Below are 16,540 nucleotides of genomic sequence, written 5' to 3' on the forward strand. Positions count from 1 at the left end.
CGTTTGCAATGGCTAGAAATATTCAAAATCAATTTGGATCCATAAACAAAATTAAAAAAAAAAAAAAACAAAGTGAAAACAAACTAAATATACTTCTTTTTGAAAGCTGGCCTTGACATCTGCCGAATTTATATAAACAAATTTTAAAGAAGTTCTTTGCTTGCGTAAAAATAGAATCCGGAGCCACCCACTATATTGAGAATCATCTCAAAATCGAAAGCACATCCCATAATCAATGTCAATATTGAAACACTTCATTTTGATATCATCAAAAATTCCCCAAAAGAGACCTTTCATAGTTTTCAACAGAAGTCTACGTGTTCATACTTGCATTTCAATATCATCGAACTGGATCAACAATCATTTCATAATTACAAATGGCTCACCGCAACGATACGACGATATACGGCGGCATTAATCTCATTTAAGCTCTCAGCATGTCACAAAATCAAGTAAAGAGAAACATACGTTTGTTGTTGTTGTGTGTGAGCAGAAGCCCAGGCTCGGGCATACAATAACAAGAAGCCTATCTCTGTGTGCTGGACTGGTCTACGGACACACTCTACTTCACGATCTCAGCATTAATGGTCACCAGCAGTTGATACATAAAAAATTATCATAATTGGAGAGAAAATAACAAAATTTCCATGCAATATTACAAAAAAAAAAGTGAATTAAAGACAATTCCTTCGATAAACAATTCTAAAAACTAAGTTATAAATCGTGTGTAAAACTGTCAAACATCATTAGCCGGGAGAAAATCTAAACATTTGGAACACTATATCAGCAGTTTGTGTGGAGCAAACAAACAACAAGAAAACGACATCAAGAGCAATACACAGAAAACAACAAACAAAATAAAAAATACATTTTGGATAACAATTGAAAATACAACAACAAACAAAATTAAATATAAACAAAAAACATAATTATTTTTTACAAAATACAATTTTTATGTGATTTAAGTGTGAAAAAAGAAGGAGAAAAAAACACAATATCTAAACTAAATAAAAAACAACTTCCTCTTAATCATAAAAAATAGTGAATAGTGAACTACTATATCCCCTGTTATGTTGTTAACTTTTTTAAATGTGAAAATATGTAATAATATTCAAATATCAAGCAAACAAATACAAATATACTTATATTTATATACCAACATGTGTGTTAACAATTGACCCCTTAAATATCTTAAATATCTCTAATTGACTGTATATTGAACAATCCATTTAATACAACAAATAATAATGCTCATATCTGGCAATTAAAACAAAAAAAAACACAAAAAACATAACAAGAATAAAATTGAAAAAAAAACAATAATCTTCAATAAGTTTATACGTATACAAACAAACAAAAAACGTTGTTTATAAACATATTTATTTATAAACTAATTAAGTGTAATTAAAATAATTAAAAAAACACACTGATGTTTCCAATATAATCCTCCTCTTTGTTTATACAAAAAAAATTCAACAAAAAAACTCAATAAAAAACTGACAACAGAAAACGGCAGCATAAAAAACAAAAGAGTTTAACAACAACAATTTATATATGGAATGTGGTTTTAATTAAAAAAACAGAAATCTATAATATCCACATGTACGTATGTGTGTATCAATGTGTTATATAGTACTATTTAAATTTTATTGTTGAACGTATGTGCTCTGATTTAAGTTATATTATACAAAAACATTTGCAATTTATTGGAAAATAACATAATTGTGAAATATACGCACACACTCAGTACATTAACCAACATTTCGTTTTTATGAGATATTTCAAAAATATTCAACAACTGTTTTTTGTATCAAATATAAACAAGCAATCAACAATGTTTACAACTACATACTCGAACTATAAAGGTAAGTGCTGGTATGCGTATGATTATTACTTAAAATTGATAATATCACTTATACGTCCCCCTCACTAAAGGTATTGTGTGGAAATATTTCCACACTCTCTTATCCTCTTAGCAATAACGACTACATGCAAATATATTTCATTAAAATAAACAATCAAATTTGTAGCAACTTCATAATATTATATAATAAAATAACTAAATTCGGCTGGATAGTTTTTGTGGTCCCTATAATAACGTTATATTCTTAATACTTGCCTTGATCGTGGTCCTAAAGATTCAAAATCCATCCTTAGCGGGTGATTGATTTTGTGAGTTATATGATAGGCTACCTGGAAACTACCAAGAACTCTTTGTCACATTCACATAGGGTAATATTTTGTGTGTTTATACATTCCACACAAAATTGAAATCTACGCCAAAAAAAAAATCTTTAAAATCCCCATTCACATATAATCTGGAATCGTGTTCGCTCGCTCCACCCTTTAAATGTCAATCATTATTTTTATAAAATGCTAATGCATAACCAAGTCCTCTCATGCGTATGATTACATTTTCTATGCCAATAACTCATACGTGACAGTGCACATTGCACAGAACGAATGCTTATCTAACAGATTGAGTTGAGAAAATACTGACATGGGATACTGATTAACCTGAACATCAGTAAAATATGAAAATTGGTATAATACATATGGGGATTTCTGAGTGAAATCGAACACTTTTGCAAAAAGTGGTTTTTGATTTCCTTTATTCATGCTGTGGTGATGCTGCTTATCAGCAAAATATTTTAATATATTTTCAAATTTTTTGGCTAACAGTTCCACAGATATTGCGCCTTAAAGAAGTCGAATTCTGTAAAAAGTATATGCAAAGAAAATTCATAACTTCTTTAATATTGGTCCACTCTTTCTTTTTTCTTTGTATTTCTTTTTTTCATTTAAAACAAAATTGGAAAATTTTAAAAAAATTAAATTAGTTATTAATATTAATTAATTACACTGTGATACAAAAGTGGACAAAATTTTTTTGCAGTATTTCTGGTGCACCAATTCGGTTTTGTGGGAGTCCACAGAAGACGAAAATACCTTTGGTTTCTTTGGGTCACTTCGGTTTTTCATTTTATAACGGTAAATGTAGTGAAAAATGGGCTGTCTTGGATTTTCAACTTTAAACGGACATTACTTCTTTTTTCCACAACCGATTTCCACACACTGTTTTTCATTATGAAGGGGAGAGTAGAGACTTTCGAACAAGCCATAGATTTTTAAAATCTGTTAACAAATGGCTAAGTAATAGTGGTTTAAGTGTGACAAAAACGCATCAAAAAACAGTAAAATGTTTTTCCTTGTGCTCTAGGCTGCGTAAACGACACCTAACAGTACTATTATTTACTGTTAGCAAGTAGGAAATTTAGTTGGCTTTCCAAAATGGGAAACACCAACAAAATCCATTGAAAAATGAATGCGTTATGTCATTTTTTGTGTTTCAACTTTTTGGTTTTTTTTTCATATTTTCCTTTATAAAAGATGGGTATCTTAGCATGTATGATTCTAATTGTTATTATCCTGCTTAACAATTACGCACAAGGTATCAATGTTTTATAAAGGAAAATATGAAAAAAAAACCAAAAAGTTGAAACACAATAAATAACATAACGCATTCATTTTTCAATGGATTTTGTTGGTTTTTCCCATTTTGGAAAGCCAACTAAATTTCATATTTGCTAACTGTAAATAATTGTACTGTTAGGTGTCATTTACGTAGCCTAGAGCACAAGGAAAAACATTTTACTGTTTTTTGATGCGTTTTTGTCACACTTAAACCACTATTACTTAGCCATTTGTTAACAGATTTTAAAAATCTATGGCTTGTTCGAAAGTCTCTACTCTCCCCTTCATAATGAAAAACAGTGTGTGGAAATCGGTTGTGGAAAAAAGAAGTAATGTCCGTTTAAAGTTGAAAATCCAAGACAGCCCATTTTTCACTACATTTACCGTTATAAAATGAAAAACCGAAGTGAACCAAAGAAACCAAAGGTATTTCCGTCTTCTGTGGACTCCCACAAAACCGAATTTATGCACTAGAATCCCTGCAAATTTTCACTGTAGCACAGTGTTATTAATATTGGTCCAATTTAAAGAAATCGTTTTTGTATTTTTAATTGCTTTATCAGCTATTTAATAAAAAATAGGACAAATTTTAATTTAATATTTAAAATCAAATTTAAAAAAATTAAATTAATTATTAATATTAATTAACTAATTATAATATTGTTCCAATTTTAAGATTTTTTTTGTATTTTTTGTTGTTTTATCAGCTATTTAATAAAAAAATTGGAACGATTCTAATTTAATATTTAAAATCAAATTTTAAATTTTAAAAAATTTAAATTAATTATTAATTAATTATTATTATTGGCCCAATATAAGAAGCCTTTTTTTGTATTTTTGGTTGTTTTATCAGCTATTTAATAAAAAAATCGGAAACATTTTAATTTAATATTTAAAATAAAATTTTAAATTTTAAAAAAATTTTAATTAATTATTAACACGTTCGCGGACACCCAATTTTTCCAGAAGTTAGTTTTTTTGTATTTATTAAATAATTATTAGTCCTATTACAAGTTTTTATTTATTATATTATGGATATTGATAAAATTAATAGTACTATGTACTTTAATCGCAAAAACGTACGATTGTATAGAAGTAAATGACAAAAAATTGACTTTGCAAATGAATGCTATAGCATTCACGTCCGCGAACGTGTTAATATTGGTCCAATTTTAAGAAATATTTTTATTCTTTGTTGTTTTATCAGCTATTTAATAAAAAATAGGAAAACTTTTAATTTAATATTTAAAATCAAATTTTAAATTTTAAAAATTTTAAACTAATTATAAATATTAATTAATTATTAATATTGTTCCAATTTTAAGATTTTTTGTATTTTTTTGTTGTTTTATCAGTTATTTAATAAAAAATAGAAAAATTTTTAATTTAATATTTAAAATCAAATTTTAAAATTCAAAAAAATGATTTAATTATTAATATTAACAATAATTAATAATGGTCCAATTTTAAGAAATTTTTCGTATTTTTTTATCACCTATTTAATGAAAAATAGGAAAAATTTTAATTTAATATTTAAAATTAAGTAAGTAAGTAGTAATTAATTATTAATACTGTTCAAATTTTAAAATTTTTTGTTTTATCAGCTATTTAATAAAAAATAGTAAAAATTTTAATTTAATATAAATATTTTAAATTTTAAAATATTTATATTAAATATTAATATTTATTAATTGTTAATATTGATCCAATTTTCAGAACTATTTTTTGGATTTTTTATCAGGAAATAGGAAAAATTTTAATTTAATATTTAAAATACATTTGCTTTTGATAAATTTAAAGAATGTTTAGATTTATATTACTGTAATAATTTCTAGTCTGTAAGGATTGTATTTCCATAGACTGAATAAATGAATAAATAAATAAAATCAAATTTTAAATTTTAAAAAATTTATATTAATTATTAATATTAATTAATTATTAATATTGGTTCAATTTTAAGATTTTTTTTTTTTTGTTTTATCAGCTATTTAATAAAAAATAGGAAACATTTTAATTTAATATTTAATATAAATACATATTTTAAATTTTAAAATATTTATATTAAATATTAATATTGATGAATTATTAATATTTGTCCAATTTTAAGAAATATTTTTTGGATTTTTTGTTTTTTTTTATATTTAAAATCAAATTTTAAATTTTAAAAAATTTAAATTAATTATTAATATTAATTAATTATTAATATTGTTTAAATTTTAAGATTTTTTTTTGTTTTATCTGTTATTTAATAAAAAATAGGAAAAAATTTAATTTAAAATCAAATTTTAAATTTTGAAAGATTTAAATTAATTATTAATATTAATAAATTAATTATTAATATTGTTCCAATTTTAAGATTTTTGTTTTATCAGCTATTTAATAAAAAATAGGCACATTTTTAATTTAATATTTAAACTCAAATTTTAAATTTTAAACAACTTAAATTAATTATTAATACTAATTAATTAATTAATAAATTAATCATTAATATTGTTCCAATTTTAATTATTTTTATACCCTCCACCATAGTATGGAGGGTATATTAAGTTTGTCATTCCGTTTGTAACACATCGAACTAATCATTTGCGACCCTATAAAGTATATATATTCTTGATCAGGATAAAATTCTATGATAAAATTCTGTCCGTCTGTTGTAATCACTCTAGCGTCCGCAATAATTGAGATAGAGTGCTGAAATTTTGCACCCGAGGGTCTTTTTTCCATAGGCAGGTCAAGTTCGAAGATGGGCCATATCGGTCCACTCTTTGGTATACCCCCCATATAACGGTACCTCCGGATTTGAGGTATTTTGACCTTCTTCGCCACATTTGCAGACCGAATTAGCTATAATTTGGCACTTAGGGTTCCTAGTGATCAACAAACTTATATCCCAAAGGATATGGGCATAGGTCCATGTTTTGGTATAGTCCCCATATAACGGTACCTCCCGATTTTCGGTATTTTGAGAATTTTAGCCACAATTTTTAACCGAACTATCTGCAATTTGACATTTAAGGTTCTCAGTGGTCATGAAACTTCTCCACGAAACATCGTCAACATAGGTCCATGTTTTGGTATAGCCCCCATATAACGGTACCTCCGGATTTGAGGTATTTGGACGTTCTTCGCCACATTTGCAGACCGAATTAGCTATAATTTGGCACTTAGAGTTCCTACTGATCAACAAATTTATTTCCCAAATGATATGGGCATAGGTCCATGTTTTGGTATAGTCCCCATATAACGGTACCTCCCGATTTTCGGTATTTTGAGAATTTTAGCCACAATTTTTAACCGAACTATCTGCAATTTGACATTTGAGGTTCTCAGTGGTCATGAAACTTCTCCACGAAACATCGTCAACATAGGTCCATGTTTTGGTATAGCCCCCATATATCGGTACATCCCGATTTTCGGTATTTTGAGAATTTTAGCTACAATTTTTAACCGAACTAGCTGTAATTTGCCATTTGAGGTTCTCAGTGGTCACGAAATATCTCCACTGAACATCGTCAACAAAGGTCCATGTTTTGGTATAGCCCCCATATAACGGTACCTCCGGATTTGAGGTATTTGGACGTTCTTCGCCACATTTGCAGACCGAATTAGCTATAATTTGGCACTTAGAGTTCCTAGTGATCAACAAATTTATTTCCCAAATGATATGGGCATAGGTCCATGTTTTGGTATAGTCCCCATATAACGGTACCTCCCGATTTTCGGTATTTTGAGAATTTTAGCCACAATTTGTAACCGAACTATCTGCAATTTGACATTTGAAGTTCTCAGTGGTCATAAAACATCTCCAACGAAACATCGTCAACATAGGTCCATGTTTTGGTATAGCCCCATATAACGGTATCTCCCGATTTTCTGTATTTTGAGAATTTTAGCTGCAATTTTTAAACGAACTAGCTGTAATGATCGGTATTTTAGCTACAATTTTGTCTATTCAAAAATAATCGTCAATATAGGTCCATGTTTTGGTATATCCCCCCATATAACTGTACCTCCCGATTTTCGGGAATTTTCAGTTGTCACAAAATTTCTTGACTAAAATTCGTCAACATGGGTCCATTTTTTAGGGTCTAAATTGTTTTGATGAAACTATCCTCAATTTGACTCTTAAAGTTCCCTGCTGCTATAAAACTTTTCCGCCAACAAATTTAAAGATAGGTTGACTCGTTGATATAGCCCCGTAGGTGGTACCTTTCACCAAGCTGAACACATTTTTTAATATTAGATTAGATAACACTGTGCAACAAAATGGAGGTAAAAGTCTGGGGCACGGAAAATTCCTCTTAGGGAAGAATGGACTTGATGAGTATATTATGAACCCCGAAGGACAGATCCGTCGTGTGTCGAACTTCCGCGTTATGGCGTGATGAAATTTTTGTTAGAGACCCTGTGGGCCATCAGGAATTAGCGTTATATCTTTGTTCACTGTTGCTTAAGTGCTCTACAAAAACAACAAACAAAGATATAATGCTAATTCATGATGGCTTACAGGGTCTCTTGCAAAAACGTTATCACGCCATAACGCGGAAGTTCGACTCACGGCGGATCTGTCCTTGGGGGTTTTTAATATACACACACCAAGGGCTTTCATCTCCAAAAGGAATTATCTCTGCCCCAACATTTGTGTTCACAGTGTAATTTAAGCAATAGTGGGAGGCAGTAGGAGTCTATCCATTGTCGAAAAGTTGTTACACCTAAAATTGTGAAAGGACCCTAATTATTCCATTTTAATTAAGACTATTTTATGGTGGAGGGTATAAAAAGTTCGGCCCGGCCGAACTTAACGACTTTTTACTTGTTTTTATTTTTTTTTTTTTTGTTTTAGCTATTTAATAAAAAATAGGACAATTTTTAATTTAATATTTAAAATCAAATTTTACATTTTAAAAAATTTAAATTAATTATTAACATTTATTAATTTATTATTAATATTGGTTCAATTTTATGAAATCTTTCTTTGTATTTTTTGTTGATTTATCAGCTATTTAAAAAAAATAGGAAAAATTTTTATTTAATATTTAAAATCAAATTTTAAATTTTAAAAAATTCAAATTAATTATTAATATTAATTAATTAATTATTATTAATGGTCTATTTTTAAGAATTGTTTTTTGTATTTTTTGTTGTTTTATCTACTATGTAATAAAAAATAGGAACAATTTTAATTTAATATTCAAAATCAAATTTTTAAATTTAAAAAAAAATTAAATTAACTACTAAGTTTAATTTAAACCAAATTTTTAATTTAAACAAGTAAAAAAGTATCAGTCAGCTTTCCCGACATAGATATACCCTCAGCCTATATAAATTGAAACACTTTTTTCCCAAAAAAACGTATGTATTTAGGGGGTTTTCAAAATTATGGGCGTATGAAACGTCTAAAATGTGGATTAGGATTAAAGTTCAAAAGTGTTGCGGAGGGGGTACCAAAAGAAATGGACCGACATAGTCTATTGTCGTGCCCACTAGTCATGTCAGGAAGCATGTATACATTTCCAAAGGAACTTCGACCAGACCCTAAACTGCACTTAGACATAAATGTTGACCTGGGGGAAGGTACCCTAAGGAGAGGAGCGATATGGACCATTTTAGAAGCTAAACTAAATTTGGCCAAAATATTAGGAGATCAAAAGTTTGGACCAAATTGGTTGCCCAGTTGAAAATATATAGTACATACCATTTTAGTGACATTTTCTAAATATTGGGGGAAATACCGATATTGCCCATCTTCGAACTGAAACTAACTTTGGACAAAATACGACGAAGACCAAATTTTGGACCAAAACGGTTGAACCGTTCGAGAGTTATCTTGCGCTCCAACCACTACACACGGTGTCATAGGTTTTCTCAAGAAGTATGGACTTTCCTCTGAAAAAACTCATGCCGACGTAAAGGAGGCAGCGTATGCAAGTTGCTTCAACAGAAAACAAAGTGATTCGAGAGTAGAGCTGGCAAAAAATCGATGAAACTATCGATAATATCGATTATTATTTAAAAATTCAATATCGATAGATGGTTTTGCCTATCGAAATTATCGGAATAAAAACCCCTAACCTGAAATCCATTGAAATAAAATGTATTTTTTTTTATAAAATAAAAGCAGTTGTTTATCCTCCTTTACATTTCTGTGAACAACTTTTGCATAATTTCAAGAAAATCATTGACATTTCCGCCATTTTCATCTCCAAATTAATGGCGATGACAACTTAACGATAATATCGATAGCAATCGATATTTTAAAATATTATATCGAAAATATCTAATGTTGGGAATATCGATGGTTTGCCAACTCTATTCGAGAGCGGGTCTTAAAGTGAATTTATCAGAAATTTTGTGTGGGAGCTACCCGAAGTAGTGGACAAATATAGTTCATATTCAAACCTGATCTATATCTGGTAGACATATTAGCATGTGTAAAGTATGGACCAAATCGGTCACTCCCTTCAAGAGTTATCATACGAACAATTTTTCCGAAAATTTTTGAACTTTTGTGGAGGAGATACCGGAAGGAGTGGACCGATATAACCCATCTTCGAACTTAAACTAAGTTTAGGCAAAAATACCCAAAATTTATTTCGAATCGGTTGATCCGTTCGAGAGTTATCGTGCGCACCAGCCAGACAGACGGACGGACATTGCTAAATCGACTCCAAATTATCTGAAACGGATTTCGCCCAAACATACTTGGGGTCTATAACCATTATTTCGATGAGGCACATTTTGCCCGTATGAAAGTATATATACCCTCGTTAGCATAAATGCTGAGGGTATAAAAAATTGCACAGTGGGCTTGGGTGAATTTTCGTGATATAATATTTAAAAGTAATTATGTGGTTGATTCAGAACCTTTTGCTGAAGATATTCCCGGTGGGAGAATTTCAGATAAAGTTGGACAATTTTGTAAAAGTCTATAATATAAAACTATAATTTTGGAAAAAAAATTCTTAGCTTGTATCCTATATGACACTTGGGTATAAAAAGTTTCTTGTTAAAAAACAAGAAATAAGGGAACTGATGAGAATCTGTGGCGAGATGGGAAACTTAGTCTTCCCTGCCTTACCCCTTGGTAAACATTGCCAATTTTTCCCACTAATAAATTAATGTTGCTTTAATAAAGTTTTTTATACCATCAGCCTTTAGGCTAAAGAGGGTATTTACACTTTGATACGACCAAAAATGTGCCTCATCGAAATAATGGTTTTAGACCCGAAGTATGTTTGTAAGATATCCGTTTCAGACAATTTTGAGTAGATCTAGCAATGTCCGTCCGTCTGTATGTCTGTCTGGCAGGCTTGTGCGCACGATAACTCTCGAACGGATCAATCGATTCGGTTCAAATTTTGGGTATCGAAATATTTTGTCCAGATTCGATTTAAGTTCGAAGATGGCCAAATGTTCAAAAATTGTCGCAAAACTTGTGCGCACGATAACTCTTGTAGGGAATAACCGATTTGGTCCATACTTTGCACATCGTGTAATTTCTACCATACTTAGATGAGGTTCCAATATGGACTCAATCGGTCCACTCCTTCGGGTACCTCCCACACAAAATTTCGGAAAAGTTCAGTTTAGGACCTGGGCCCTATTCCACGAAACAACTTATCGCTTTTCATTTTGCACTTATCAAAAACTAGTTATTTTGAAAAGTGATAACCTTATTTTGTTCCACAAAATTACTTTTCAATTTCCCTTGCACTTAGCAAATTTGTCTATCACTGTTCTTTTAGCACAGTTGTTGTGCTCTCTTGCTCAATTTTTCCGCCATATTGGTAAGTCTCTCAGTTCTCTTGCAAAGTGTGAATGATATTTGTTCCATAGAACGTTTTATCATCTTTGCATTATTTTTTACTTGGCAATAATAAATAACACATGTAAAATTGAGACTAGCGAAAAAATGAAAAGAAACTGATATTATAAAAAGTAAATAAAATAAAATAAAATTAAATAAATTAAACTGAAATAAAATAAAATAAAATAAAATAAAATAAAATAAAATAAAATAAAATAAAATAAAATAAAATAAAATAAAATAAAATAAAATAAAATAAAATAAAATAAAATAAAATAAAATAAAATAAATTAAAATAAAATAAAATAAAATAAAATAAAATGAAATAAAATGAAATAAAACAAAATAAATTAATACGCAATAAAAATAAAATAAAATAATTTTAATAAAGATTAAATAATAATTAAATGAAATAAATTAAAATAAGATCAAAATAAATCAAATGAAGTAAAATAAAATAAAAAATAAAATGGAATAAAATAAAAAATAAATAAAAATAAAGCAATATAAAATGAAGTGATATAAAATAAAATTAAGTGAAATAAAGTAAAGTAAATTGAAATAAAATAAAGTTAAAAAATAAATAAAATAAAGTAAAGTAAAGTAAAATAAACAAAATAAAATTAAGTGAAATAAAATAATCTAAAATAAAATGAGGGAAATACAAATAAAAAAATAAAATACAATAAAATTAAGCGAAATAACACAAGTAAAAAGCGTTATGTTCGACATGGAGTAATTAGTTTTCTTTCTCCACAAAGTGGAGAAGTTACTTGCCAAATTATAGCTAATTCGTTCTAGAAATGTATCTAAAAACCTTAAAATAGCTGAAATCGGACGGTACTGCTATATGGGGGCTATAACAAAGCTCAACTTCCAACTTGATTTAAGACACGTGTGAACAGCATTTCATCCCCCTATCTCAACTCGTTCTGAAGATAGCGTGATTACAACAGACTGACGGACGGATGTGGTTCAATCAACTTAGAATTTTACGCTGATCAAAAATATATGTATATACCTTATAGGGTCGCAAATGATTATTTCGATGAGTTACAAATGAAATGGCAAACCTAATATACCCTCCATATTAGGGTGGAGGGTATAGTAATAAATAAAAATAGTCTCTCAAACAGACTTTAGTCTAAATGTAAAATCGAGAAACATCGATTTGTGAGGTTGTTCGCAGGGTGGATGTTAGGGATGGGGTTGTTCGTAGGGTGGAATTTCGGATAGTGAGAGTTCGAAGTAGGATGGTTGATTCAGAGGGTAGAAGTTCGGAAAAATCTTTACAATTTCTTGTCATAACCGTGTTTTCACTATTTCCGAACAAAATCTCGCTTTAACAATGTACATTGGCAAAGAGAACGTTTACCTCGCAAATTTAAGGCAAACTTATCAAAATTTGATCTGCAAAATCAAAATGCAGAGTTTTCTGTGGAACGAAAGAGCAAATTTTTTTGCAAAATCTTAGCAAAATACGCTTTGCCGTTACAACATTTCACTTAGCAGAAATAACGTTTGTGGAACAGAAACCAAAAAAAGAGCTACATTTTTTTGAAAAGTAAGCAAACTCACTTTATAATTAGCAACTTATCACTTATCAAAAAATAATGGTTCTGTGGAACACTTAACTTTGAGAATTGTCAAAAATATTGATAAGTGCAAAATGAAAAGTTGATAAGTTGTTTCGTGGAATAGGGCCCTGGTCTTGAATCGCTTTGATTTTTGTTTACGCCAGTTATATTCGCTGTCCTCTATACGAAGCTGTAAGTTTCATTAGGGGCAAGTCCATACTTCCTGAGAAAATAGCCTGAAAGTTACAGAAAACCCTATGACACCGTGTGTGGTGGTTGGAGCGCAAGATAACTCTCGAACGGATCTGCCGATTCGGTCTAAAAATTGGCTTTCGTAATATTTTGTCCACACTTAGTTCAAGTTCAAAGATGGATTATATCGGTCCACTCCTTCCGGTACCTCCCCCACAAAAGTTCGAAAATGTTCGGAAAATTTGTGCGTACGATAACTCTTGAAGGGGGTAACCGATTTGGTCCATACTTTGCACATCGTGTAATTTCTACCAGACTTAGACGAGGATCCAATATGGACTCAATCGGTAAACTCATTCGAGTACCTCCCACACAAAATTTCGGAAAAGTTCAGTTTAGGACCTGCTCTCGAATCCTATGACACCATGTTTATGGGTGGAAGCGAAATATAATTCTCGAACGGAAATGCCGATTCCGGCCAAAATTTGGCCTTCGTAATATTGTTTCCTAACTTACTTTAAGTTCGAAGATAAGCCATATCGGTCCACTCCTTCAGGTACCTACCCCACAAAAGTTCAAAATTTTCGGAAAAATTGTGCGCACAATAACTCTTGATGGGAGTGACCGATTTGGTCCATACTTTACACATTCTAATAACATCTACCAGATATAGATCAGGTTCGAATATGGACTATATTTGTCCACTACTTCCCGTACCTCCCACCCAAAATTTTGGATAAGTTCACTTTAAGACCTGCTATTGAATCACTTGGATTTTTGTTGAAGAAACTTACATTCGCTGCCTCAATTACGATGGTAAAAGTTGTTTCAGGGGCAAGTCCATACTTCTTGAGAAAACAGCCCGAAAGGTGTAAAAACCCCCTATGGCACCCCCATGGTCTATGTCGGTCCATTCCTTTAAGTACGTTTTCCGCAAAATTTTTGAACTTTAATCCTAATCAACATTTTTGTCGGTTCATACGACTAAAATTTTGAAACCCCCTAAATACATAAGTTTTTTGTGAAAAAGTGTTTCAATTTGCACAGGCTGAGGGTATATCTCTGTCGGCAAAGCCGACTGATACTTTTTTACTTGTTATACCCTCAGCCTTTAGGCTAAAGAGGGTATTTACACTTTGATACGACCAAAAATGTGCCTCATAGAAATAATGGTTTTAGACCCCAAGTATGTTTGTACGATATCCGTTTCAGACAATTTTGAGTAGATCTAGCAATGTCCGTCCGTCTGTCTGTCTGTCGGTCTGTCTGGCTGGCTGGTGCGCACGATAACTCTCGAACGGATCAATCGATTCGGTTCAAATTTTGCGTATCGAAATATTTTGTCCAGATTCGATTTAAGTTCGAAGATGGGCCATATAGGTCCACTCCTTCAGGTACCTCCCCCACAAATGTTCAAAAATTGTCGCAAAACTTGTGCGCACGATAACTCTTGTAGGGAATAACCGATTTGGTCCATACTTTGCACATCGTGTAATTTCTACCAAACTTAGATGAGGTTCCAATATGGACTCAATCGGTCCACTCCTTCGGGTACCTCCCACACAAAATTTCGGAAAAGTTCAGTTTAGGACATGGTCTCGAATTGCTTGGATTTTTGTTTACGCAAGTTGTAGTCGCTGTCCTCTATATGACGCTGTAAGTTTCATTAGGGGCAAGTCCATACTTCCTGAGACAATAGACTGAAAGTTACAAAAAACCCTCTGATACCGTGTGTAATGGTTGGAGCGCAATATAACTATCGAACGGATCTGCCGATTCGGTCCAAAATTTGGCTTTCGTAATATTTTGTCCAAACTAAGTTCAAGTTCAAAGATGGATTATATCGGTCCACTCCTTCCGGTACCTCCCCACAAAAGTTCGAAAATGTTCGGAAAATTTGTGCGTACGATAACTCTTGAAGGAAGTAACCGATTTGGTCCATACTTTGCACATTATGAAATTTCTACCAGACTTAGATGAGGTTCCAATATGGACTCAATCGGTAAACTCCTTCGAGTACCTCCTACACAAAATTTCGGAAAAGTTCAGCTTAGGACCTGCTCTCGAATCGCCTTGGTTTTTGTTGTAACATCTTGTATTCACTGTCCCCTATACGAAGGTAGAAGTTTCCTCAGGGGCAAGTCCATACTTCCTGAAAAAAAAACTGAAAGTTGAAAAACAAACCCTATGACACCATGTTTATGGGTGGAAGCGAAATATAATTCTCGAACGGAAATGCCGATTCCGACCAAAATTTGGCCTTCGTAATATTGTTTTCTAACTTACTTTAAGTTCGAAGATAAGCCATATCGGTCCACTCCTTCAGGTACCTACACCACAAAAGTTCAAAAATATTCGGAAAAATTGTGCGCACGATAACTCTTGATGGGAGTGACCGATTTGGTCCATACTTTACACATTCTATCTACCAGATATAGATCAGGTTCGAATATGGACTATATTTGTCCACTACATCCCTTACCTCCCACACAAAATGTTGGATAAGTTCACTTTAAGACCTGCTATTGAATCACTTTGATTTTTGTTGAAGCAACTTACATTCGCTGTCTCAATTACGATGGTAAAAGTTGTTTCAGGGGCAAGTCCATACTTCTTGAGAAAACAGCCCGAAAGGTGTAAAAACCCCCTATGGCACCGCCATGGTCTATGTCGGTCCATTCCTTTAAGTACGTTTTCCGCAAAATTTTTGAACTTTAATCCTAGTCAACATTTTTGTCGGTTCATACGACTAAAATTTTGAAACCCCCTAAATACATAAGTTTTTTGTGAAAAAGTGTTTCAATTTGCACAGGCTGAGGGTATATCTCTGTCGGCAAAGCCGACTGATACTTTTTTACTTGTTTTTTATAGAATTCGACTTTCGTCAATCAAAACAATGTCAAAATATACTAAAATGTTTTGCTGAAGAGCAGCATCACCACAGCTCAAAAATAAAGGAAATCTAAAACCACTTTTTGATAAAGTATCCGATTTCACTCAGAAATCCCATATATAGTACTTTTAAGTTGTTTAAATGTACATACGACTAATAGTCATAACTAAAATAATCGTATTTACACATAACTTGTGTTACTTATTACCCACTAAAATCATTATAAATAACACCTTTCCATTTTTTTATTCTATTTTCAGGTAAGAAATGTAAATTTTAATATCCTTTTGTCTTATGACAGGTAAGACCAACAACAACAAAAACTATAATATACATTTTGAAAATGTCAAATAGTATAACCTCCATATCTGTGTAAAATAATCTCACAGATATTAAAACATATAGTTGACGTAACGCTGCTTCAAAAAATCTTAAATGCCGATTTTGGTGGTGGTTGGTAATCTAACTTTGGAAATAACCGTACTCCGACCAATTTTTCAAAACATATTATTTACTTTTCAAAATAAAATTATTTTAACAATTTATTAGGAAAATATCCTTCTGACTGTAAAGATTCACACCTACCAACCTGCGTAA

General features: G+C 31.0%; 1 protein-coding gene across 8 annotated transcripts in view; it reads left to right on the plus strand.

The window, feature by feature from the left end:
- The window catches only part of LOC141389216 (cubilin), a 689,676-nt gene that overhangs the window by 488,760 nt on the left and 184,376 nt on the right, over positions 1-16,540 (plus strand). Inside the window, exon 1 of one of the 8 annotated variants that reach the window (XM_073960438.1) lies at positions 797-1,865. The exons of 5 other annotated variants lie outside the window; for them this stretch is intronic. In XM_073960438.1, coding sequence (XP_073816539.1) covers positions 1,772-1,865 — 94 coding nt within the window. In that variant the 5' untranslated portion in view covers positions 797-1,771. Of the gene's footprint in view, positions 1-796; positions 1,866-16,540 lie in introns of those variants that run through there. 2 more of the 8 variants (XM_073960437.1, XM_073960439.1) reach the window with 2 other exon arrangements.

This window comes from Musca autumnalis, unplaced genomic scaffold (assembly GCF_047663935.1).
Source record: "Musca autumnalis isolate F117 unplaced genomic scaffold, ASM4766393v1 scaffold_1, whole genome shotgun sequence".
Classification (NCBI taxonomy): Eukaryota; Metazoa; Arthropoda; class Insecta; order Diptera; family Muscidae; genus Musca; species Musca autumnalis.